Here is a 23,339-nt window from a genome sequence, read left to right as displayed (position 1 = left end):
CTGAATGTCAAAAAGGAAAAAAGGAAGGAAAAAACAAAAAGGGAAAGGAAAAAAATTAAAATATGAAGAAAAAACAGGAAAACCTGCCAAGGAAAACACAAGAAAGAATACAAATAGGAAAAACATCAATAGCAGATTCCAAAACCGGACTACCGTACCAGATCAGCCCACTTAGATCCCTTTGTTCGCGATCGCCATGTAAATGCTCGTAGTGAGCGATACATTAGAATTATGTGTTCCTATTAGGCGGTTCAGGGGCCGCCCCTGCTGTTAGCTCTCACGCGGAAAGCCTTGTCGGGCGCCGGCCCATTAGCTCACGCATTCTCCTTCGCACTTTTTTTAATCACATTGTCTCAAGTAAAAAACTGTCCGCCAGTTTTATTGTTAAGTGAAAAAGTTCAAATTTTCAAAATATGACACAAATTTAGGAAAAACATGAATTTATAAAAAGCTCATGAATTTGATTTTTTTTAGGAAACTTTGAAAAGTGTTCACGAAATTGAAAATCTATTGTGACTTTGAAAAAAAAAACGCAATTATGAAAAAAACAAAATTTGGGAAACAAATCCAAATGAAAAAACGAAAAAGATCAAATAAAAACATGCCAAAAACATTGAGAAAAGACTGGCTGAATACCAGCATGAAAGCTTGGAACCTTCCCAAAAGCAGACCTTGTAGAGAAAAAACAAACCAGAAGCTTCCAAAAACCTAGGTTGGCGAGCTTATATGGGCGGGCCCACGTGGCATGGACGTTGCGTATCGTTAAGCACCTAAGAGAGAGAGAGAGAGAGAGAGAGAGAGAAGATTGTTCGTGATCGCCAGGTAAATGCTCGCAGTGAGCGATATATTTCAATTGTGTGTTCCTATTAGGCGGTTCAGGAAAGCCTCGTTAGGCACCTGCCCATTAGATCGCGCATTCTTCTTCGCTCATTTTTCAGTTATCTTTTAGTGTTGCTTCTCTAATGTCTCAAGTAAAAAATTGGCCGCTCGTTTTTTTGGCTAATGAAAAAATATACAATTTTGAAAATATGACATGGGTTAAAAAAGCATGAATTTATAAAAGGCTCATGAATTTGTTTTTTCAGAAAATTTAAAAAGTGTTCATGAATTTGAAAATGTCCATGAATTGTAAAAATGTTCATGACTTTGTAAAAAATCACAAATATGATAAAAACACAAAATTTTAAAATAAATCCAATTGAAGAAAATGAAAAAGATCAAATAAAAACTTGGCAAAAAGCACTGGGAGAAAACCGGCTGAAAACAAGAAAGAATGCTTGGAAAAGCTGGACTTGGTAGAGAAAAAAAGGCCAAAAGCTTCTACAAACCTAGGCTAGAGAGCTTATATGGGCGGGCCCATGTGGTATGGAGAGAGAGAGAGAGAAAGAGAGAGAGATCCCTTTGTTCGTGATTACCATGTAAATGCTCGCAATGAGCGATACATTTCAATTGTGTGTTCCTATTCGGTGGTTCAGGCGCCGCCCACGCTATTAGCTCTCACGCAGAAAGCCTTGTCAGGAACCGGCCCATTACCTCGCACATTCTCCTTCGCTCATTTTTCAATCACCTTTTACTATTGCTTCTCCAATGTCTCAAGAAAAAAACTGGTCGCCCATTTTTTGTTAAGTGAAAAGGTTCACAATTTTGAAAATATGACACGGGGTTGAAAAAAGAATGAATTTATAAAAAGCTCATGAATTTGATTTTTTAAGAAATTTTAAAGAGTGTTCATGAATTTGAAAATGTCAATGAATTGTAAAAATCTTCATGACTTTGAAAAAACCCGCAGATATGAACAAAACACGAAATTTGAAAACAATCCAAATGAAAACGATCAAATTAAAACTTGTCAAAAAACACTAAGAGAAAAACCGGCTGAAAACCAAGAAGAAAGCTTGAAACCTTCCAAAAACTAGACTTGGTGGAGAAAAAACTGAGCAGAAGCTTCCAAAAACCTAGGCTGGGGAGCTTATATTTGTGGGCCCATGTAGCATGGACGCAGCTCGCGCATTCTCCTTCGCTCTTTTTTCAATCACCTTTTACTGTTGCTTCTCCAATGTCTCAAGTGAAAATTTGGCTACCCATTTTTGGTTAAGTGAAAAATTCACGATTTTGAAAAATGTGACACGGGTTTAAAAAAAGCATGAATTTACAAAAAGCTCATGAATTTAAAAAAGTTTAAGAAATTTTAAAATGTGTTCATGATTTTCAAAATGTCCATGAATTGTAAAAATGTTCATGACTTCGAAAAAAATTCACAGATATGAAAAAGCACGAGTATTGGAAAACAAATCCAAATGAAAAAGATCAAATAAAAACTTGCCAAAAACACTGAGAAAAAAATCGGCTGAAAAGTAGGAAGAAAGCTTGGAAACTTCCAAAAACTGGACTTGGTAAAGAAAAAACTGGCCACAAGCTTCCAAAAACCAAGGCTGGGGAGCTTATATGGGCGGGCCCACATTGCATGGACGGTGCGTATCATTAAGCACCTAATAGGGAGAGAGAGAGAGATCTCCCATGGGCTCATGAGTTTTCCCTACTGACCATTGTTTGCTTCTTACTGTTTGAGGGTGAACTTTGTGTCTATAACAACGTGTTCAAACTTTGTTAATAACAAGGGAAGATCTTTTGAGTTATTTTAAATTAATAAATGAGACTTTTGCATGACTCATATGCTCTTAACTTTGTATTAACTTTCATTTAAATATATCAGTTATTGGACTTGTTTCAAAGAGCTTTCCGTAATTAAGGCAAACATCTAAATAAATTTGAATCCATAGAATATATTTAAATGACATGAAGGCATTCATGTTTGTAGTGGAATTATGTTGAAGAGGAGATGTCATGAGCTAGCTGTAGGGAGTTCCTATTGCCGCCTATAGTGTGCAATAGGTATGCTCCACGTGAAGCAATTCTAAATGTGTCGGCTGCCAATGCGGGCTGTCAACGTTGATTCTTCAAAAATACAAGAAATATGCTTTTACTTATAGTAAATTAACATTATTTTTAGAAATCAGTTTAACAATTGGCAAAATTAATATATAGCATAAAAGAAAAACTTAAAACTTAAATCAAATTATTTATATGTTTGAAGTAAATATGTTCATCTCAAAGAAAAACAATCATTCTATGCTCTTTGCTAAGAGATAATTAATCTCCTAGAAATAAAGATAAGATAATTTCTTCATTTTGTACCATATGACTTTTCTATATGATGTAAAAATACATAAGAAAAGACAGTCTTATCAATCGGTGTAGATGTTCTTATTTGTCTTTATATGAGCATAAAATAGGATTCCCGTAGCTTTTGTTTTGAGCAACAAGATTCCCCTATCTATAGCGTGCAAATGTCACGCTACACGGTGTCACACATGCTTGATGGCGTAGGTGGACCAAAGGGAATCTAGCTGTCCAACGAGGCCCACATAACTTGCGTCAATGTTAGCTTATGAAGTCTCCGAGAAGATTAATAAATACGTAGGCGGCCCAATTTTCTAGAGTGTGGTTGGATCTCCATTCATGCTAGACGGGTGCAATTCTAGGTTCTAAGAAAAGTTGCATATGCAATACTAGCGGGATTCCTTGTTGTACGGAAGTTACTTAGGCTGGTTGTAATGATAGTACTCCCTTCGTTTTTATTTACTCTGCATATTAGAGTTGACTGAAGTCAAATTTCATAAAGTTTGACCAAGTTTATAGAAAACAATATAGACATTTATCATAATAAATCTATACGATGAAAGTACATTCAATAATAAATCTAATGTTGTTGATTTGTTATTGTATATCTTAATATTTTTGTTTATAAACTTGGTCAAAGTTTGTAAAGCTTGACTTTGACCAAAGCTAATATGCGAACTAAATAAAAACGGAGGGAGTATCATAGGTAGTAACATGCATGCCAACTAGGCAACTTTGATGATGTGTCATAGAATTAAATGATAAAAGAGAGGGTTGAGTATCATATTATGATACCATATCATAATAAATGCTAAACTACTATGTGTCATGCATGGAAATAAATAAAATAGTACCTGATACTAGTATATGATACAGAGGTAGTATCATACAGTAGTATCAGATGCATGATACTAGTATATGATACTTCCCATTACAACTAGCCTTAGTTTCCGAAACTTTTTATTACAAGCTTAACCAATACATCAAACATCACACACATCGTATTAAACATCACACAACCAAGCACATGCACACACACGTATAGCTACCAGCTAAGCTGTGTAGCTTGCACGTTGACCGACGGGGTCACCCTGTCACTACTAGAAAAAAGGCTGTTAGTGGCGCGCCTGTTTTTTGCTATTAATGGCGCACCCATGGTGCGCCACTATTATCACGCCACTAGTAACAAATAGTAATGGCGCACCTCTGGTGCGCCATTAGTAATCCAGATAGTAGTGGCGCACCACCTGGTGCGCCATTACTAACCATACATGTGCGCCACTGGTAAGATGAACAGGTGCGCCACTGGTAAGATGAACAAGTGCGCCACTACTAAAATTTTGAAATCTAGATCTGGATTTGGGCTGATTTTTTTTTTGCAATTTTTTCGAATTTTGTTCTGGATCTGGTACGTTCTTTGTGCCGGGGAGCTCCACATGTGGCTGGAAGTAGAGGAGGGAGGAGAGGAGGGAGGAGGAGGGAGGAGGAGGGAGGAGAGAGGAGAGGAGGGAGGAGGAGGGAGGAGAGAGGAGAGGAGGGAGGAGGAGGGAGGAGAGAGGGAGGAGGAGAGAGGGAGGAGGAGGAGGAGGGAGGAGAGACCGTGAGGAGGAGGGAGGAGGGAGGTCGCCGGAGAGCCGTCAGGAGGAGGAGGAGGTCACTGGAGAGGAGGAGGAGGTCGCCGGAGAGCCGTGAGGAGGAGGAGGAGGCCACTGGAGAGGAGGAGGGGGAGGTCGCCGGAGAGCCATGAGGAGGAGGGAGGTCGCCGGAGAGGAGGAGGAGGAGGTCGCCGGAGAGCCGTGAGGAGGAGGAGGAGGTCACCGGAGAGGAGGAGGAGGAGGTCATCAGAGAGCCATGAGGAGGAGGGAGGAGGAGGGAGGAGGAGAGCCGTGAGGAGGAGGGAGGGGCATGGAGGAGGGGAGGAGGAAGAAGGGGTAGATAGAAAAGGGAAGAAGTGATGGAGGGGAGGAGGAAGAGGAAGAAGAGGTAGTATATATAGTGGTTGTGGCGTTACAGACTTAGTAGTGGCGCACCATGGATGTGGTGCGCCATTACTAGTTTTGAAATTTCAAAATTAGTAATGGCGCACCACACCCATGGTGCGCCACTACTAACTTTAATTATTTTTTTGAATTTGGAAGGTGGGAAAATTACTAATGGCGCACCACACCCACGGTGCGCCACTACTATTTTTTTAATTTTTTTGATTTTTTTTGCCTCAAGATCTTAAAAGCATCATAACTTTTTTTCTGTTAGGTTTTTGGGATTTTAAAAATGTTCAACGGGGTTCCCCCGGTTGAATTCGGATGTACCTTTTCGAGTAGATGATTTTTCATATAACTTTTTTTAATCCGAGTTCGTATGCAAAAGCCATTTTACTAAATTCCAAAGAGATTTTGCAAATAAATTCGAAATTCATATTTCTAAATTTTCCCAACAATTAGACCACATATCACATGGGAAACTTATTTTCTTTTATTTTTTTGACATCTCCACCATTTTCTTTTTTTTTTTAAACTGAAAAGGCGGTCTAGCGGGGGTGCATTCGGTGGAATTTTTGGTCAAAGTTAGTAATGGCGCACTATCACCTGGTGCGCCATTACTAGTTTTAAAAAAATAAAAAAATTGGTTAGTAGTGGCGCACCGAGGGTGTGGTGCGCCATTACTAGTTAAAACTAGTAATGGCGCACTATCCCCTGGTATGTCATTACTAGTTTTGAAAGAAAAAAAAATTGTAGTAGGTGGCGCACCGTGGATGTGGTGACGCACCACAATGTTCATATTAGTATTTGGAGTTTAATGGCGTATAGCAGTGACGCACCACAATGTTCATATTAGCTATAGCCGTTTTTGTAGTAGTGTGTTATTGAACAACAACAAACATGTACACACACATAGAGTAACCAGCTAGGCTGGGTATATAAACACACGAGGGATCAGTTCTTGAGATAGGCACCAATGGCGCTGAGGTAGTCGTCGGCTTGGGCGCAGAAGGCCACGATAGAGCCATGCATGAGAGGGACGCGGAAATAAGCGTCGGACCCAGTTGCTGGCCTCACTTTTCCGAATGGTCCATGATGCCTTGGGGCGTCGGTGGTGCGGAAGGAGAGTGAGGTGATGTATCGGCCATTGGTGTAGCCGGAGAGCTCGATGACACGCACATTTGTCAAGTGAATAGTCTGCACGCATGATCACAAGACATAGTTCATGCATGAACGGGATATTAATCCCGGGATTTACATGGGTGAAGTATAAATTATGATTGAGAAGAGATGCATAGTAATAATGATGATAACATGCACTGTATTTTGACATGGATGGAGTACCTGGCTTTTCTGACCACGGAGTGGGGTGCCCCATGGACCTACCGGGATCGCATTGTTTTTGGTGTCGACGAAGGTGAAGCGTATGGCGTTGATGACCCCTTCGTGACCCGGTGTGCTCCAGATCTCCATGCTCCTCAGGCTTGACGGCGGGAAACTTGACAATCCGGTGATGTCGCAGACATCACCGTTTGACCCGCCAAACATGCCAACCTTCACCGTCGACATCTTGTTTTGAGAGGGATGGGTACGTAGCTAGTTGGGAGTAGTTTGTGTGGTAGGTCTTTGCAGGGAAGGCTATGGCCGCTTGCTCGTTTTCTCCTCCATGAACAAACATGACAGACCATATTTATAGACAGAATTTGATAGGGTGAGTCAGTCAAGTCAAGGCCTTATCAGTTATCACCCCCCTCCAAAAAAGACAAAACACGAAAGGTCAATGCCTTATGATGGCGTACCTACGTACCCATGCAACTGCTAGCTGCATGCCATTATGTGGGGATTTCCTATAATTTGTTCTAGATGGGGATCCATTTATCAAGTGGCGTGCACTGCTTTGGATGCACAGGACCACGATGCCAGCGCTTAACGTAGGATTATGAATTTGTAATCCTGGCGCCGGCCGCCGCCGGCTGGTACGTACAGGCTGCTCTTCTCTCGATCGGACTCAACTGGCCGCCCTCCTGCTTCAGTTGGACGCCACAGAGTGATATCTACAGTTGTACACATCATCATGCCGGTTCGGTCGTTCTGCGCCACGGCAGCATCCTCCAATGGCATCTACGCGTTCCTTAAGACGCACTTTGCCTACGACCACGAGAATTTCAAAGAATGTTCCTGTTATTAAATTTTCTTTGCAAATTAAAAAAGTGTTCGTGTTTTAAAAAAACTCACCCTTTTCACATTTTGTCCAGAAAATCAGGGGATTTTAAAAAATCATTTTCACAAAATGTTCTAAATTTCAAAAAATGTTGACAAATTCAAAAACATTTGGGTTTTGGGAAAATCTAACTAATGTACGTGTTTTTTTCAAATTGATCAAAATAGAAAACACTGTCATGTCCGGTTCGGTACAGTGAACGGGTCGCTACAACAACCAGACCACTGCGGTGAACCGGGTTGCTACAGTAGCCGGACAGCTACCACAAACCGGGTCTCTATGGTAGTAGACCGCTTCATTCCATCTATGGTCATGACCCTACACTGCACTGCAATGGACCGGCGGAGTCGATGGCTTGCCCGTGCGAAACGACACCAAAATGATGCAGAGAGCGGCACACAGGAGCTCTCAAAAACAGGCATGTCTCATCTTAAAAAAATTCCATGGTCCTCCTCTGGGTCGAGCGGGTAAAAGTGAGATAAAGGAAGATTTACACTATTTTCTGGCTCACAGATATGGGGCCGAGATAGTAAAGCTAGCGCAACAAACAAATGGGCCTCTCTCAGGACTATAGAATAAATTTTGAATGAATAGTCCTAAGATATTTCTCCAAAGAAACTTCCAAGACATCTAAAAACAATCTAAAGAAAAATAGTTCTAAATAATCTACTAAATCAATTTTTTAATATATTCCACTTGCTTCACCCATTTCTTGCAGAGTGAACATCATAAAATCACAAATATTGGGACATAGTCCACAACCTTTTTAAAAGGAAAAAGACATGCGCGGTAAGAATCAGCTTGCTTGGTCATATGTTGTGGCCGTGCTCTCAACGCTCATAAACTCCTCGTCAGTGACGAGCAGCGAGAACCTCCGATGGGAGGCACACCCATAGAGCCACGCTTCCTCCGCCGCGTCTGCCCTCAAACGTCGCCGCCGTCCCGTCCATCTTGTTCGAGCCGCTCCAAACACCCACCGCCCGGCTAAGGCTAGGCTCGTGGCCGACCTGCTCCGCTACCCTTGCGATCTCCCTCCCTCCCTATATGGCAGGCAAGGAAGAAACATGGGAGAATCATGTTCCAAGCACGAACAGCCGACCAAACGCAAGCGGTCTGAACAACAGAGCACACTGGGCCGGCGCATTTAACCTATTCTCGTTTGTTCCAGTTTTGGGAAGCTTCTGTTAATTAGCAGGTTTTTGTCTGATTTTATCGGTTTTGAGAACTTTCTAGAAGATTCCTTAACCACTTTTTCCTTTTCTTTCCCATTTTATTTCGTTTCTGTTTTATCTTTTTATCCTTTTTAGTTTTCCATTTTCCCCAAAAAATTTAGGGAATTTGAAATCTTTTTTCAAATTTAAAAAAAAATCATATTTGTGACAAATAATATGGATCGAAGGGTGTACCATTTTTAATAAATTGTTCCGAACTTAATAAAATTTACCTCATTTTATATTTTCTTCACAAATTCAAAAAATGTATGTGTTATTGAAAAAATCATGTTTTCAAATTCTATTCATAAATTCAAAAATGTATTTGTTTTTCGAAAAATTAAATGATTTCAGAAAATGTTCCTGTTGTTAAATTTTGTTAATAAATTCAAATAGTGTTGAATTTTCAAAAGATGTTAGGGAATTACAAAACATGTTCGCTTTTTGAAAAAAAAATGTTCTAAATTTCAAAACATGTTCCCTTTACAAATTCCGTTCACAATTTAATAAAATAGTTGCATTTTTTTTAAATGTGTAGTAATTTCAAAATTTGGTAAAAAAAAAAACAAAAACCAGTTCATTACAGTGAACAGGGTCGCTACAGTAACCACACAACTGTTGTGAACCAGGTTGCTACACCAACCAGACTACTGCATTGAACCAGGCCAGATTACTGCTGACCGCTATAGTCCATGTATGGTCGTGTCGCTACACTGCGCTACAATGGACCGGCCCAGTCGATGGCTTGTCTGTGTGGAACGACACCAAATGACCAAAGTGCCGCAAGGAGGGTCACCTAGGAGCTCTTAGAAACAGGCGTGTCTTGACTAAATAAAAAAAAATGTTGTGGGCCCTCTCAGGATGGAGCTGGTAAAGCAAGATAAAGGAAGATTTAAACTATTTTTCGGCTCACGCATATGAGGCCGAGATAGTGAAGCCCGACGAACCAATGGGCCTCTCTCAGGACTACAGAATAAACTTAGGCCAAATAGTTCTAAGATATTTCTAACAATAAAAAGTTCTAAGACATTCTAAAAAATTCTCAAGGAAAATAGTTCTAGATAATCTAGATAAATTTCGTAATATTTTCAACTGGCTTCACTCATTTCTTGCGGAATAAATATCACAAATCACACATAAGATTTGTTTGAAGTCAAACTACGCAAAATTTGATCAAATTTATATTAAAAATTATATTAAGATCTACAATACTAAAGTTATATAGTATGAAAATTAATTTCGTAATGCATCTAATGATACTCATACTTAAAAGGCCGTATGCATCCCTAGTTGGTGCAGAGGCCGGGGAAGTGAAATTCTCCCCCAATTTTAAAGGCCCTTCCGCTCCCCTCCGTCGCCCCCCGCGCGGGCGGCCGAGGGGCCCCAACCTTAGCCGCTAGTCACTCCCCCTCCCATCCCTTCCCTCCGCCGCTTCTGGAGGAAGCCGCCGGGCTAAGCCCGGGCGGCTGACGGCGGTGGCGGAGGAGCCTCTCCTTCTGGCGCGCAAGGGCGGCGTGGGGCACCCGGGCGAGCGTAAGTGCGCCCCGAATCTGAGCCTCTGCGGCGGTGGCTCGCTCCCGGTGGCGAGCGGTGTTGCGGCACCTCGGATCGGCGGCGGCGTGGAGGGCTTTGGTGGACTGGTCGGCTGCGGGAGTGGTTGGCCCTCCGGTCAGATCTGATCTAGCCAGAGTGGCTTGCTCGCTCCATGGTGGCAGAGATCGGTGGTAGTCTGTGCGCACGATGCGAGATGAAGGTTCGTCGAGCGGATCCGGATGAAAACCTCGTTCTCGACTTGTTGCCAAGACCGGCGATAGCGGCAATCTTTTGTGTTGTTACCTTCTTGAAGGCATCGCCGTGGAGAAGGTCAAGACCTCTGTCCGCTACCTCCGGGGAAAACCCTAGATGAGTAGATCGGATGACGGCGGCGCTCTATTGTCGTTTCCCCATTGGAGGCGTCATTCTTGGAGGTGTACATGGACGCAAGGGACCAGTGGACGGCTTCTTTGGTGGAGCAGTGCTTCATCTTACTCATTGATGGCGGCGGATCTCGGCGGCGTGGCTCAGTGAAGACTCGGCGTCCGATGCGCGGAGATGGACTCGGGCAGGAGGAGGACGCTGTCTGGCGTCAATGGCAGAGAGGCCTGGCAAGGTCGGTGCGTTAGTTTTTTCTACTCTGAAGATGGATTGATGGAAGATGCCAGCGATGACACATAAGAGTGCGTCGGACCGGTTTGTACCCCAAATCCAGTATGTGGCTCGGTTGGGGCCTCCGGCTTTATATGTTAGGATTTGGTGTGATGTCTGTATGGTATTAGGCTCGGATTATCGGCACCCCTTCATCAAGTGGATGGGAGTAGCGACGGTTGTTGCTAAGATGGTGGCTTCAAACTGTACTATTTTGTAAGATATTTGTGAATAATACTGGGGTAATCGTTTTTTTTAAGAATCTAATGATATTAATTTCATATTGTGAATGTCGAATTTTTTTCCAATAAAATTGGTTAAACTTTACTTTACAAAATATGGCTTCAGACAAGTTTTATATGCAGACAGCAACGGGGAGTTCTAGTCCACAACCCTGTTTCAAAATTTTGGACAACCCGATGCCACCTGCCAAAATTTGACAAGTCTCGACACATGGATATTACTAAAAGGAAACCGTATCATGGGACATTTTCTCTTTGGAAAGCAAGTAAGCAGCTTGAAGCACGGTTTAATCCACGAAACTGATAGCACAGGGTACAGGTTCTGTCCTCAGATTCAGGCCGGAACGCATAGGCCGCTGAAGCCATCACCTGTGCTTCAATAATAGCTCAGCACCTTGAGGCTCGAGCCAAACATTCACCATATAAAGTACGCGCTCATGAACTCCTCGTCGGCGACGAGCCTCGCGAGCACCTCCGGCGGGAGCCACACCCCGAGAGCCATGCTCCCCCCGCCGCCTCTGCCCTCGAACACCGTCGCCGTCCCGTCCATCTTGTTCGCTCGGCCACTCCGCACGCCCACCGGCCGGCCCCACCCGAAGTCGTTCCCGTAGACGTCGAACCGCGGCGAGCCCCCGGTCACCATCTTTGCCGTGGCCGTTGAGCGCGCACGCAGAAAGTAATGCTCTTGTGGCCAGGATGCGTGTCTGTCCCTCTGAGTGGCCACGTCGAAGGACCCCACCGCTCTGTTCAGCAGCGACGCGGCCCAACCCAGCCCCTTTTCCAGGATCTCGCCGGCGGTCGACACGGCCTTGGCGCGTGCAACGGCGTTGCCAGCGTATGCCGCCGGCAGGCCGTCCATGCGGCCCCGGCATCCGACGAGGATGACGTATGTTGTGCTGTGGTCCGGCGCCAGCCTCCTGGCTTGGGTCACCGCGATCCATAGGTGCGCGAGCACGGCCTGCAACGAGGAGATGGTGGTGGTGCCATTGCTGGTGCCGGAGATCTCGGCGTTGGCTCTTGCTTTGAGCTGCTTTACCATCTCCGCGGAGAAATTGAGGAAGCATTCCTCATTCACGGATGATGGATGCTCATCTGCAGTACGCCGGCTGACGGGGATGTCCTCCAGCTTGCCGAAGGGCAGAGGAACCGGGACGGGGCAGCCGTCGAGGAACCACCTCCGGTGCACCGGCAAAGGAGAGGAGATGTCGGCGCCGTCACTCTGGCGGCTGATCTCGGACCAGGTGTTGAAGAGGTGCCAGAGGGCCGAACCGTCGGCGACAGCGTGGTTGAGCGACATGCCGACGAAGATACCGTCGGCCAGCTCGGTGACCTGCACGGCTAGGAGCGGGTGGGAGCCCGCGGCTGCGTCCAGTCCATGCAGCCCATCCAGCGGGAAGAAGGACCGGACCAGCTCCGGGGTATAGAGCGGTACGGTGACGTCGGCCACGGTGACGCCCGGTGCCACGGCGTGGACGAACTCGGCGCCCTCCATGCTGCAGCGAAGCGAAATGGCGATGCTCTCTCCCTGCTCCCCGTCAGCATTGTTCCCCGGCATGACGGCGAGGCGGCCGGCGTAGGGGTAGAAACGGCCCAGGGCGCGCGCGAAGGACGATGCCAGGCGTTCGACGACGGCGTGGCGACCCTCTCCTCCGGTGGTGGGAGGCTTGGGCAGGAGGACGCCCTTCTGGTTGTACTCCAAGGCGATCATCGAGAGGTCCCACGGCGTGAGGTCGATGGCCGTCTCTGGCTCCGGCGGTAGCCAAGTCGGCTCAGGCAGGACCGTGCGCCGCGACATGATCCGTACATGGTTCATCTTGGTTCTGTTCTTTCGGCTGCGGGGAGCCGTAGCTAAGAAGATGGTTTAATTTGCTGTGATTGGCCTCCGGACTCCTCTATTTATAAGATGATTATATCAGCATCAAATCCTACATCAAGTTGATGAAGGATCAGATCAGATATGTTAAAGAAACGGGGAAATCTGCTCTGATCGAATCGTGTACAGCAGACTACAGAATCTAACAACTATACAATGATATCATGTACAGTAATAAAAATTCCCCCTCAATCTCAAGCGGGAGCATCTTAAATCTGAGCCGGTTAACATGTGAAGGCATATGCAGCTTGTGCAGTTGTGCCATGCATGTGCTCCACCTCTATGCCAGAAATTGCTTATTTTCTTCAGTTTCAGTTTCAGCTAAGTTTCTCATGTGCTTCTGTTCCAGTTCTGCTTCAGTTACTGTGTGCATGCATCCGTTGATAGTATGTCGTATTGTTTTTTTTTTGTGAAATAGTATGTCGTATTGTTAATTGATTGTACGTGAAAACCATGTTCCCATGCTTCCTAAAATAATTATGTTGTGGAAAACCATGTTCAAGTATTTTCTTAAAATGTTCACACATTTACAAAATTATTTCACAGAAATAATTCATGTATATTAAAAAATGCACACATATTTGGGAAATAGTTCATGAAATTTAAACATTGTATGTGAGATTTACAAAAAAACATGCATGTGTATTTTTTGAAAAAAAATGTGTGTATAAATATACATATATGTTGGTTTTACAAGGAAAAAATCTAGAAAAATAAAATATCAGAAAAATAATAAAGTAAAAAAGAAATACCTGAACAAGGAAGTAAACGAGAGGGAGAATGAAGTTTGTTGTTTTTCAGTTGGACGTTTTGTCTTCTTCTTTGGTTTGTTTCATGCTGGGATGGATAATTGTTCATGATTTCGGTGATGAAGTTTAGTTTTTTTTTTCTTACAACCATCAAGCGGTAGGACAAGTGCGCAAGCCACGCGACCCAGGCGACTGGCCTAGCTCGTCTAGCCCACACGCACAGGCATAGGATTTCGACGGAGCTTAGTATTTTAGGAGATAGGTTAAAGTATAGCTAATCGAGATGACACAATTTTACCAAGAAAAACAAAGTGGACCCCTCCATCCCTCTTGTGCAACCGTAAAAGGAAGGACGGCACCGCCGATCTACCTTATCACTAACGTGATCACATGCCCTTTTCCCCTTCGTTCGTTGGTTCGATGGGGACGTCTGTTTGGTTGTAGGATGAGATTTTTAGTTTATGTATTGGCACTGCCATCGGCATGAAATAAGTCATCCCTGCCTCATCCTTGTTCCAATGGTGCTTTTTAATACATCATCGGCAGGCGTGTGAAGGATTTGTGTCTAGTTCTCTCAATCGGGGTTTTTCTTTTGCAAGGTCTGTCTTGATGGTGATGTCGTGCAGAGGGATGAAGCGATTTTCTACCCTGGTCCTTGGACTCTAGTTTCATCCAGTGAAGGTTGGCCAGCTTCGGGCTCGCGGTGGAGCGTTAAGAGTTGTTTTTTCCGATTCCGGCTGGCGACCTGGGGCATTATACACGCCCCGTTCGGCATCTTTTCTTTGGGACGATGATTTGCTTGTTGTCGTTGGCACCTTCTGAAATAAAATTTTGAGTAAATTGCTTAATGCAAAATGTATTGTCCCTTAAAGAAGTGGTAGTGTCTCGTCTATATGCGGTTGTATATCTCTATTTACTATTCTTCAATGTGTTAAATCATAGAGAAAAATGTGAGATGTCAGTGTAATTTGTCAAGAACCATCCATAATGCAAGATATTAACAAAAAAGACAATTAAAATGTTGCCCGCGCATTTACGCAGACTGCTTTGCTAGTTGGGAGGAAAATAAATGAAACTACCAACTTCGGCAAGAACTAGAGCAAGGAGAAGAAATGGGTCAATGACCGTATGTGAGAGCAGCAATTTATTCAGGCTCACTTTGTGTCTCTCCTATAACGATGCCCTCACCGGAGATCCCAACGGTGGAGTCAAAGCAAAGTAAGAGTCCATAGGACAGCGGTGAGGGGAACAAGGGTAGATGGCTGAACAAGAGCAATGAAAGGAACAAACCAAGCTCGGTCTGTGAGAGAAATGAAATGACCGGTAAATTTCAAAGAAGAAACCAAAAAAATATATCTGGTAAGAAGTAGTTTGATCGATCATGCGCTGGCCGCGCTCATGAACTCCTCGTCGGCGACGAGCCTCGCGAGCACATCCGGGGCGAGGCACACCTCCAAAGTAATGCTGCCTCTGCCGCCTCTACCCTCGTACACATTCGCCGACCCTTCCGCCTTGTTCGCCGGGCCGGTCCGCACGGCTACCGGCTGGCCCCAACCAAAGTCATTCCCATACACGTCGAACCGCGGCGAGCCCCCGGTCACCACAGTGTCCGTGGCCGTGGGGTGCGACGACATACATGCGAACCTAGGATTTTTCGGCCAGGACTCAAGGACGTGGATTTTTAGAACACCTGCATCCTGGCCCTGGTATTCTGGCTGTCCAATATTGCTTTAAGATCTGTGCAACACAACTAACTTTCTATATGAAATTATCACTTTTTTGTTTCTCTCACATAAAACATGTCTGAAGTTCAAATCTTCGCAGTGTTGCAAAGCTTTCTAACTAGAATCTAGGATAAATCTTTCAGAATTTTTTGTCAAACATAAATATACAAAATATGATTTTTTAGATTACAAAATCATTTTTTGTCAAAGATTTATCCTAGATTCTAGATAGAAAGCTTGCCACGCTGCAAAGGTTTGAACTTCAGAATATGTTTTATGTAAGAGAAACAAAAAAGAGAAATCTATTTGCACAAATCGCGATGCGGAAAACGGATGGCTAGATAGAGACACTGGTAGAAAAAAGCCCTTTAGTCCCGGTTCGCAACAGCCTTTAGTCCCGGCTGTGCAACCGGGACTAAATATGCGCGAATAAAGACCCCCCCTTTAGTCGCGCCTCTTACGGACCGCGACTAAAGGCTTTAGTCCCGGTTCTTGTGGCTGACCGGGACTAAAGGCCCGTCCACGTGGGCGCCCGTGGTCCGTCGGGGCGGAGGACCTTTAGTCCCGGTTCTCGTGGCCAACCGGGACTAAAGGGCTCCTCCGCAGGTTTAGGGTTTTAGCCCCCCTAAACCTGGTTTCTTTTTAGTTTGGAGTGTTTTATTTCTTTTAATTATATTTTGTGTTTTATTTTAATTTTGATAAAGTTTCAGTACACATATTTTACGCTACTATATATATGCATATGAAATTTCAAACAAGAAGAATTCAAGAGGAATATATAATATATATTCAATCTCGGGTGACCATATACAACTTCGAAAAAGTTTCCATACACAATTAGGATGGATGACCATATACAACTTCGTACAAGTTTCAATCTCGGGTATGCATATAAATTTCTTCGTCCTCGGTATAGTGTTCTCCTTTAGGATTGATGACTTCCCTCATGAAAAATCCTGCTAATTCTTCTTGAATTGGTCGGAAGCGAGCTTCTGGACTAAGCCTCCTCCGCAAGTTATCCGTCGCGTTCCGCACGCTATCCGATGCCTTCCGCTCAGTGGTGTGTCTCCGGATGTTCTCACAAACATAGTATCCACATAGATTGGTCCCCGGTGGCTGCTTATCCACATTAACTAACCTTCTGAAATCTAGCTCATGTTTGAATTCACCGACAATTTCTTCTGAGAACCGTCTCCAAACCCTACAGGGCAAAGAAAATTAAATGAATAAGGAAGTTATTAGTTACTTGATATTAGGAAATGAACGAAAGAGACCGATCGATATAGAGCTCAAATGATTGAAAATAATTACTTTTGCAGCATTTTTCTCATGTCGGCCCAACGCTTTGGATCCGAATCCATAGAGTCCATGATTAGAACTCTGGAGGTGTGAAGTTCAATATTTAGCAGAATCCAGTGGAACCTGCGGACACGTTACATGCACAGTCATGCATAACTCATCGATTAGACATACCATGCATGGAGTAAACAAAAGAGAATGGGCACAAGAGAGAAACACTCACCCAAAATGGTAAGGAAATAGAATATGACTTTTGAGTTGATGCTTTCTAAGAAACTTGTACAGGTCTTTCTCCACGTCTTCGGGGTGATGTTGTGACACATGTCCATTAACGATATGTGGGTCAATGAACCCAACATCATGGATGTTTCTTATTTTGCATTCTCAAATCTTCAATCTGCATAATAGCGTAGGCAACAATATAGTTAGGACAATATATATATATATATATAGTGCAGGCAATGAAGAACGAGATGAGGTAGAAATAAATCACTTACAGAACGTAGCAACTCAGCATAGATTTGTCGAGGTCGCGCAGATTGAACAGCTGGAACAATTCACTCATATGAATTTCTACAGAGTACCGTTTGGTGTGATGCTCATCTGTAACATCCGCATAAACATATTCTTTGTCGGCCCATGTTATGAATTGCTTGTACCAACGTAGCAGATTTCGCATTTGTGGTGGTAGACTCTTTTCCCGCGCAGGCTCGACGAGAGGCCCATTCCGCACATATTGTAATGCTATCTCACATACTGGCGCATCCTCAAGGCCTAAGAAGGCACGAAGAGTCAAACCCATCTCGGACGCTTGTTTCATGGCACCCGGTACAGTCAATCCAAGTGCTGCCGCAGCTGCTATGATCTCGGGGTCCTCTTCCGAACCGGCTTTCACTATGAGCGGGGGATCGATTGTTTCTTCTGCATCCCGAGCTGGTCAACTTGTTTCCCGCTTTTTTTACTTTCTTCTTTCTCCTCCTTCAATATTTTTGCTTGCCTACGAAGTTCATGTCCATAGTCGTCAGGCATATTCAGCTCGGCTTGGGACGGTGTCGTCAAAAAATCCTTAGCCCACTTCTTTTGCTTCTCAGTGAATACTTGCTTGGGCTCAGGCTCTTTTTTCACCTTCATATCCGCCTTCCATTCAGTTCATCGACCAGATACAAAGTTTGGTACAATAAATTATTACACATCAATTCTTCCCTTGTGTCCCTGCTTGCTTACGATTGTGCCGTATCCATGGAGCATCCTCATCATTTAACTTAATGCTTGGGTCAGTGTTCACTTTGAAGGGCGGAATTTCACCAAACATATTATAATCTTCTGACATGTCTGTCTTGTCCTCCACTCCCACGATGTTTCTTTTCCCTGAAAGAACAATGTGGCGCTTTGGATCATCGCATGATGTACTGATCGTTTTCTTATCTTTCCGTTTCCTCGGTTTGCTACTCATGTCCTTCAAATAAAAAACCTGAGCGACATCTTTGGCAAGGACGAATGGTTCGTCAAGGTAACCAAGATTGTTGAAATCCACCATTGTCATTCCGTATTGCTCGTCCACCTTTACCCCACCTCCTGTTAGCTTGAACCATTTGCACCGGAACAAAGGGACCTTAAAGGAGGGTCCATAGTCAAGTTCCCATATCTCCTCTATGTAACCGTAATATGTGACCTTTTGCCCATTCTCGGTTGCTGCATCAAAGCGGACACCACTGTTTTGGTTGGTGCTCTTTTTATCTTGGGCGATGGTGTAAAATGTATTCTCATTTATCTCGTACCCTTGGAAAGTCGTTATAGTCGAAGATGGTTTCTTGGCCAACATGTACAGCTGATCTCCAACATCATTGTCATTCATTAAATGTTTTCGCAACCAACTGCCGAAAGTCTCCATGTGGGCCTTTCTAATCCAGGATTCAGGCTTCCCCGGGTTGTCCGAGCGTAAAATATCCTTGTGTTGCTCGAAGTACGGAGCCACCAAGCTGGAATTTTGCAGAACTGTGTGGTGTGCTTCAGTCATAGAATGACCGTCCATACATATCGTGGATTCCCTTCCGATCTTGCCTTTTCCACTTAGTCTCCCCTCGTGCCGCGATTGAGGAATACCAATCGGCTTAAGGTCAGGAACATAGTCAATACAGAACTCAATTACCTCCTCATTTCCATAGCCCTTGACGATGCTTCCTTCTGGCCTAGCACGGTTACGAACATATTTCTTTAATACTCCCATGAACCTCTCAAAGGGGAACATATTGTGTAGAAATACAGGACCGAGAATGGAAATCTCTTCGACTAGGTGGACCAGGAGGTGCGTCATAATATCGAAAAAGGATGGTGGGAACACCAACTCGAAACTGACAAGGCATTGGACCACATCGTTCTGTAACCGTGGTAGATCTTCTGGATTGATTACCTTCTAAGAGATTGCATTGAGGAATGCACATAGCTTCACAATGGCTACTCGAACATTTTCCGGTAGGAGCCCCCTCAAAGCAATCGGAAGCAATTGCGTCATAATCACGTGGCAGTCGTGAGACTTCAGGTTTTGGAACTTTTTCTCCGCCATTATATTATTCCCTTTATATTCGACGAGAAGCCAGACGGGACCTTCATACTGCTCAGGCATTCAAAAAAAATGACCTTCTCTTCTTTGGTAAGAGCGTAGCTGGCACGACCTTGAAACCATTCCGGATGCCGGTCATCTGGGTCTTTCAAAAGTTGCTGGTCCTGCCGTGCTTCCTTTGTATCATTTGTCTTCCCATACACGCCCAAGAAGCTTAGCAGGTTCACGCAAATATTCTTCGTAACATGCATCACGTCGATTGCAGAGCGGACATCTAGGACTTTCCAATATTCTAGCTCCCAAAATATAGATTTCTTCTTCCACATGGGTGCGTGCCCGTCAACTCCCCGTGGAACTGATTGTCCGCCAGGACCCTTTCCAAAGATGACTTTCAAATCCTTGACCATATCAAATATCTCAGCACCAGTACGTTCCGCAGGCTTCGGCCGGTGATCTGCCTTGCCGTTGAAATGCTTGCCTTTCTTTCTTACGTTATGATTTCGGGGAAGAAATCGACGATGACCCAGGTACACGTTCTTCTTACAATTAACCAAACGTACACTTTCAGTCTCATGTAAGCAGTGCGTGCATGCATTGTATCCCTTATTTGTCTGTCCCGAAAGGTTACTGAGAGCAGGCCAATCGTTGATGGTTACAAAAAGCAACGCTCGTAGGTCAAATTCCTCTCCTTTGTGCTCATCCCAGACACGTACACCAGGTCTGGCCCACAACTGTAAAAGTTCTTCAACTAATGGCCTTAGGTACACATCGATGTCGTTGCCGGGTTGCTTAGGGCCTTGGATGAGAATTGGCATCATAATGAACTTCCGCTTCATGCACAACCAAGGAGGAAGGTTGTAGATGCATAGAGTCACGGGCCAGGTGCTATGGCTGGAGCTCTGCTCGCCAAAAGGATTAATGCCATCAGTATTTAGACCAAATCTTATGTTCCTTGCGTCAGCTGCAAAATCTTTGAACACTCTGTCGATCTTTCTCCATTGCGTTCCATCAGCGGTGTGTCTCAACTCCTCGTCGGACTTACGGTCCTCTTTGTGCCATCGCAACGACTTGGCATGCTTTTTGTTCATGAACAGACGTTTCAACCGTGGTATTATAGGAGCATACCACATCACCTTGGCGGGAACCCTCTTCCTGGGTTTCTCGCCCTCAACATCGTCACCAGGGTCATCGCCTCTGATCTTATAACGCAATGCAGTGCATATAGGGCATTCATTCAAATTCTCGTATTCACCGCGGTAGAGGATGCAGTCGTTAATGCATGCATGTATCTTCAGAACCTCTAAACCTAGAGGGCAGACAACCTTCTTTGCTTCGTACGTACTGGCGGGCAACTCGTTATTCTTCGGAAACATATTCTTCAACATTTTCAGCAAATTTTCAAATGATGAGTCACCTACTCCTTCTTGTGCCTTCCATTTTAGCAAATCCAGTGTGCAGCCCAGCTTTTTCAGACTATTATCGCATCCTAGATACAACGACTTTTTGTGATCCTCTAACATGCGATCCAAATTCTCCCTCTCCTTGTCAGTTTCGCAGCGTCTCCGTGCATCAGCAATGGTCCGACCAAGATCATCAGCGGGCTCATCATGTGCCTCTTCTTCACCTTCACCTAACCCTTCTCCACCTTCAGCATCATCCTCCATGAAAGTATCACCGAAATGATCATGATAGTTGTCATCGATATCATCCCCTTCTTCATCTTCTTCCATTCTAACCCCTCTTTCTCCATGCTTGGTCCAACAATTATAGCTTCGCATGAAACCGTGCCGAAGCAGGTGCATGTGAACGTCTCTTGAGGAGGAGTAACCCTTCTGATTCTTACAGACAGCACATGGACAGATAATAAAACCTTGCTGCTTGTTCGCATTTGCCACTACGAGGAAATCTTTCAAACCCGTAGTGAACTCGCCGGAGAGTCGGGGACCGTACATCCATTGCCGATTCATCTGCATTATTATTATATAAAGTATATAATTAACCATCATGCATTTGTTAAACTAACTAGCTAGAAATAATACAAATTAAACAATGAACTACACACATGCATATTTTATCAATGACACATGAAAGGTTCAAGTTGCTAACCGCGATCGCGGAGGAAAAATAAATGAGAAAGCTCAAGTGTGGCTCGGACACTTCATATCATGTTTGTTTCAGGCTCTCGGGCATTTCATCAAACACCTTGTGTGCATAGGAGGAACCAAAAGCAAACCCACCACCCCCTTCTGAAAATTGTGAAGTGAGCTGAGTGAAGTGAAGTGAGCTGAGTCCTATATATAGGGATGGGCCTTTAGTCCCGGTTGGCCTGGCCAACCGCAACTAAAGGCCTTCGGGGACCTTTAGTCGCGGTTGGCCAGGCCAACCGGGACTAAAGCCCCTTCCGTCCGCCAGCTGGATGGGCCTTTAGTCCCGGTTGGCCTGGCCAACCGCGACTAAAGGCCTTCGGGGACCTTTAGTCCCGGTTGGCCAGGCCAACCGGGACTAAAGCCCCTCCCGTCCGCCAGCTGTCGACCGAGCGCGCTGGGCCCAGATAGTTGGTCGCGGGTCTCCTCCCGAACCGCGACTAAAGACCCCTTTGATCGCGGTTTGATTGTTTTGGGGACTAATGGGGGCGTATGGAAGCCTCTTTTTCTACCAGTGAGAGGGCCTGGGTGCAGGTGTTCTATTATATATTTTCGCGGCATTCAAGTCTGCCCCTCTCGCTTGCCTCGTTGAACGACGCCACCACTTTGTTCGGCAGTGATGCAGTCCAGCCCAGCCCCCTTTCTAGAATCTCACCGACGGTGGACACCGCCTCGACGAGTGCCACCGCGTCGCCCGGGTAGGCAGCCGGTAGGCCATCCAGTTTGCCCCGGCATCCGACGAGGGAGGGTGTACGATGTCCTTTTGATCCGGCGCGAGCCTCCTGGCTCGTGACGCCGCGATCCACAGGTGTGCGAGCAGGGCCTGCAATGAGGAGTTGGTGGTGGTGCCGCTGCCATTGCCGGACATCTCGGCGTTCGCCTTTGCTTTTAGTTTCTTTACACTCTCCGCCGAGAAATGGAGGATGCATTCCTCGTGCACCGACGATGGGTGCCCGTCCGTGCGCGTGCTGACGTGGATGTCCTCGAGCTTGCCGAAGGGAAGAGGGACTGGGACAGCGAAGCCGTCAGCAAACCACCTCCGGTGCACCGGCAGAGGCGAGGAGATGGCGTCGTCACTCTCACGTCTGAACTCAGCCCAGGTGTTGAAGAGGTGCCAGAAGGCCGCCCCGTCAGCGATAGCGTGGTTGAGCGACATGGCGACGAAGACACCGTCGGCGAGCTCGGTGACCTGTGCGGCTAGGAGCGGGTGGGCTCCCGCGGCGGCATCCACGCCGTGCAGCCCGAGGAACGGGAAGAAGGACTGGACCACCCTCGGGGAATACAGCGGCTCGTTGATGTCGGCCACGGTGACGCCGGGCGCCACAGCTTGGATGAACTCGGCGCCCTCCATGCTGCAGCGGAGCGATCGCGATGCTCTTACCATGCTCCCTGTCAGCATTGCTCCCCGTCGCGACGGCGAGGCGGCCGGCGTAGGGGTAGAAGCGGCCCAGGGCACGCGCGAAGGACGAGGCCAGGCGCTCGACGACGACGGCGAGGTGACCCTCTCCTCCTGTGGTGGGAGGCTTGGGCAGGAGGACGCCCTTCTGGTTGTACTCCAAGGCGATCAATGAGAGGTCCCACGGCGTGAGGTCGATGGTCGTCTCCGGCATCGGCGGTAGTGAAGTCGGCTCCGGCCGGACCATGCGCCGCGACATGATCTGGACGTGGTTCATCTTGGTTCTGTTGCCACCGCACGTGGTCTCTTACAGTCGCGGGAGTACTAGTGGCTCAGAAGATGATTTTGCCGTGGTTTAGCCTCCAGGGCTCCTCCGATTTTTTGTCAAAAAAGACCAGTTGCCGGATCGAAATGACAAAAAAGACCAGCTCTGGATCGGATTAACAAAAGAGACACCCTCATCATAGCGGCAGGCGCGCCAGGCGACACGTGGCACCTGCCGCCAAGCCGTGAGGCGGCTGGCGCCGCCGCCACGCTTGCAGGCGGCAGCCTGCGCATTACAGTTTTTCAGCCCTTC

At 45.6% G+C, this 23,339-nt stretch overlaps 2 protein-coding genes and 1 pseudogene across 2 annotated transcripts; all 3 read right to left on the bottom strand.

Moving 5' to 3' along the window:
* Positions 1-5,698: 5,698 nt before the first annotated feature.
* On the bottom strand, positions 5,699-6,823 carry LOC109778520 (protein GOS9). Its single transcript, XM_020337083.4, has 2 exons — positions 6,504-6,823; positions 5,699-6,356 (listed from the first exon to the last, which is right to left on the bottom strand). The coding sequence occupies exons 1-2, from the start codon at positions 6,726-6,728 to the stop codon at positions 6,114-6,116; spliced, it is 468 nt and encodes a 155-aa protein (XP_020192672.1). The 5' UTR covers positions 6,729-6,823; the 3' UTR covers positions 5,699-6,113.
* A 3,957-nt stretch (positions 6,824-10,780) lies between these two features.
* Positions 10,781-12,989, bottom strand: LOC109778513 (uncharacterized acetyltransferase At3g50280-like). Its single transcript, XM_020337077.3, has one exon. It carries the CDS (start codon positions 12,828-12,830, stop codon positions 11,433-11,435), a length of 1,398 nt encoding a protein of 465 aa, XP_020192666.1. The 5' UTR covers positions 12,831-12,989; the 3' UTR covers positions 10,781-11,432.
* Positions 12,990-21,908: 8,919 nt separating this feature from the next.
* LOC109778512 (uncharacterized acetyltransferase At3g50280-like) lies at positions 21,909-23,039 on the bottom strand (annotated as a pseudogene).
* Positions 23,040-23,339: the final 300 nt, after the last annotated feature.

The sequence above is a fragment of the Aegilops tauschii genome, chromosome 2, assembly GCF_002575655.3.
Source record: "Aegilops tauschii subsp. strangulata cultivar AL8/78 chromosome 2, Aet v6.0, whole genome shotgun sequence".
Taxonomy (NCBI): Eukaryota; Viridiplantae; Streptophyta; class Magnoliopsida; order Poales; family Poaceae; genus Aegilops; species Aegilops tauschii.
This window is presented reverse-complemented; position numbering and strand designations above follow the sequence as displayed.

Coding starts and splice junctions, on each gene's coding strand:
- LOC109778520 (XM_020337083.4), bottom strand. CDS start 6,728: ATGTCGACGGTGAAGGTTGGCATGTTTGGCGGGTCAAACGGTGATGTC. Junction 6,357..6,503: donor TCCGTGGTCAGAAAAGCCAG/GTACTCCATCCA, acceptor TCATGCGTGCAG/ACTATTCACTTGACAAATGT.
- LOC109778513 (XM_020337077.3), bottom strand. CDS start 12,830: ATGAACCATGTACGGATCATGTCGCGGCGCACGGTCCTGCCTGAGCCG.